This window comes from Notothenia coriiceps, unplaced genomic scaffold (assembly GCF_000735185.1).
Source record: "Notothenia coriiceps isolate Sejong01 unplaced genomic scaffold, NC01 NC01_scaffold00035888, whole genome shotgun sequence".
Lineage (NCBI taxonomy): Eukaryota > Metazoa > Chordata > Actinopteri > Perciformes > Nototheniidae > Notothenia > Notothenia coriiceps.
Window position 1 is genome coordinate 10 of NW_011368589.1, and position 3,082 is coordinate 3,091.

The following is a 3,082-nucleotide window of genomic DNA, read 5'->3' on the forward strand; positions in this document are numbered from 1 at the left end:
AAATGATGCCCACACCCCGAAAAATAAGGGATTTTACAGAGCTACAGCGTGAACTGGTGGAGAAAGAGATCGTTCGTGTTTGAGGTGGAGACCGCAAAACTACAGCGGAACATGACAAAATTGAGCTGGAGAAGGACAAATTAAGACTCAAAACTATAATTCTTAAGAATCAGCAAAGAATCACTGAAGAAGACAATTTGTCATTCACCATTCTCTAATCATATTTGTTGTATTTATCTCAATTTCATGTTAATAGTTCTCAAAATGTTGTTATCTAATGTTCTTGTGTGTATTTTTTGAATAAAATAGGCTATAAAACGGCCCAATGAAAATATGTGGTCACAATGGGAGCTTATTGAAATGCGAATGCAAAAAAACAGCGTTCATATTACAAATATACAGGGCTATATGTTGTTTATTATGTGATTGCGGTTAAGTCGTCCACCGATATCTTCACGGATGCCAGGAGGGTTTTGCTGCTTCTTCTTGTGTTGGTAAGTAAATATAATTCCTAAGGCGGCGCTGGAGAGCCAAGGAAACGTGTCTAATAGCCCGACATGCAGTTGTGCGATGAACATTAATCATGTCTCCCACAGTATTAAAGTAAAATCTGAGCGCAATCAGCAACTGCAAGGTTGGGGAGAGCGCAGAGTTTCTGTCTGATCCGTTCTGTTGTTGAGGGGAGATCTCCTCGATTAAATCAAAAAGGGCTTGTCTGCCGAAACGAAACCTCTCTATCACCTCACTGAATAGATGTCCAGTGGGTTTGTTCGATCACGGACGACTCTCTCGTCTTAATGCCCTTTCGTTGTTACAACATGTAAACAAGACGCACTGCCATAGTTATTTTCCTTCTTGCCTGTTTTACGTTACTATGGATACTAGTCTCTCTTTCCGATTTAGGCCTGCTCCATACTAGGCCTAAAAGTTACACCCGGGCGCAACGCATACAGGGCTTAAATCTAAGTGGTGCACTAGTCATAACTTTAGTTTGGTCTTAACCTTCGGTTCTACGTCGGACGTAGAGTTACGCCCAGCTTACGCCCAGCTGGTGCACTCCACTCCAGATGTTAGTGCAAAATCTACAGCTCCTCTACCACAACCATCAGCAACAAGTGGACATGGAGAATTACATGAACTACATGTTCCTAAATCCACTGCGGAGAATAAACAGAAGGGCAACCATGGCAACCATGCTCGGGGGTCTTCTTCGCTGCTTTTGGTGTATTTTGTGGCGGAAGTACAGCGCCACTTACAGGCCCGGCATATGTACTACAGTATCTCCAGCGGGTCGAGCGGTCTCGTGTGAAGGGACACGTTTATTGAGCCGTATCCGTGTGAACGGAAGACTTATTTGATATCGAATTCGGTTTGTTTGCGTTCCCGTGTAAATGCAGCCTCAGATAGTGCTAAGAGTAAAACAGTTAGGATGTCTTATTATTATAATTAAGTGTATTTGTGTGAACCAACCCTTTACAGTATTATCTTAGGTTAACAGTGCTACAGCCTTGTCCAGTTATTCTTTTTAAACATTATTTGTATGGCCAGAGTAACGTTACAACCACAGTGTTCTCCTCATGACGCTGAGTTAGAGTTGTGTGTACAGCATGAGAGTAGATGTGTCAGCGGGGTTCCTCACGCTCTGAAGCTCCAGCTCCTCTGGAAGGGCTGGAAAGGTTTCCTGAGGAACATGAGGTGAGGTTTGAGTCGTGGGGCTTTCTCAGGCAGTGCAGCAGCTTTGCTTTCCTCCGTGGGAAATCGATAGTTATAGACGTCTGGGTACGACCTCTGGAACTGAAACGGAAAGGATATGCATCATTACAGTATAAATTCATAAAGGGCCTCTGAGATCTATATTTAATGACATTTCTCTTTTAAAACATATTAGTCCAGCCCTACCTGTTTGAGGCGTTTCCTCTTGTCCTTGGCAGGGAGCTCTCTGTCTGCGATCAGGCCCTCCAGCAGCGCCTGCAGCGGGGTCTGCGTTCCTATCACCCTCTGCTCCTCCGACTCCACCCTGCGAATCTGTTTACAGAAAGCTGGGGAGGCGCTGAAGTCTGTGTCTGAACCCGCGTATTTGATCTGATGGAAGGCACAGAGGAAATGTTGGATACATATTTAGTGATGCACCAACACAGCTGTCGCCCAAAGTACAATATTCTGGATATTTGCTCACTTGTTATTTTATGAAGAAATAAAGGTAAAGTGCATTTGAAATGTTCTTATTTACTGCATTATCACCAGCAAATGATGGAAACCCACAACACTCAAGGTCAAAAGTTATAAAGTAAATAAGCAAAATATCTTCTAAAAACATACAGCCAGTTAAGCCCCTGTCACACTGTCCCGAAATTGACACCAGACGGACACACGATAAAGGAAATGTTCAAATGTGGCTCTGATCGTAACAACATCGGGCCATTCGTGAGGGCATCTTAAAAGTCCCATGTCATGGCCATTTCTACTGATCATAATTCCATTGTTGAGATATACTAGAATAGATTTATATTGTGACATTTTCCAAACTCACATTGGTTTCTCATACAGCATCTCTGTAAAGTATGTGTATTCACTCTCTGTCCTACACGGCTTGTTGGAGCTCCTGCCACCCCCTCCCTGTGAGTAGGGCTGCAAAATTCCGGGAACTTTCAAAGATGGAAACTTTCCATGGGAATTAATGGGAAAAAACTGGGAATTTTCTAAATTGAAGGTTGGCTCTTCATAGGGAACTTAAATATAGTTGGGGAAAGTATATTTTTGCATAATCTTGACTAAAACAAACAGATGCCATTCAAGTACACTTGAATATCCATGCCATAGCACACTTCTTACTGGATGGGTATTGAGACCACACCCCCTACAGGCATTGTGCATTCCTCCATCACATGCACAGATGAGTAATATTTAACTCAACATTCCTGTTTTCGTTCTTCAATGAAATAATAAAAAGCTGTTCTGTTCTACTTAAAAAAAAAAAAAATAATCTGTTGAAATGTCATGTTTTTTGTTTAATTTTGCATCGAATATTTCCAAAATTCCCCAGCTTAACTTCCCATGGAAATTTTCCGGAAATGTACCGGAA

At 42.1% G+C, this 3,082-nt stretch overlaps 1 protein-coding gene across 1 annotated transcript; it reads right to left on the reverse strand.

Moving 5' to 3' along the window:
* Positions 1-1,325: 1,325 nt before the first annotated feature.
* On the reverse strand, positions 1,326-2,082 carry LOC104963246 (DEP domain-containing protein 1B-like; the record flags this gene model as incomplete). The annotated part of the gene is made up of 2 exons (XM_010791815.1): positions 1,326-1,794; positions 1,900-2,082. Coding segments are annotated over 2 exons (342 nt in total), but the record flags the coding sequence as incomplete, so codon positions are not given.
* Positions 2,083-3,082: the final 1,000 nt, after the last annotated feature.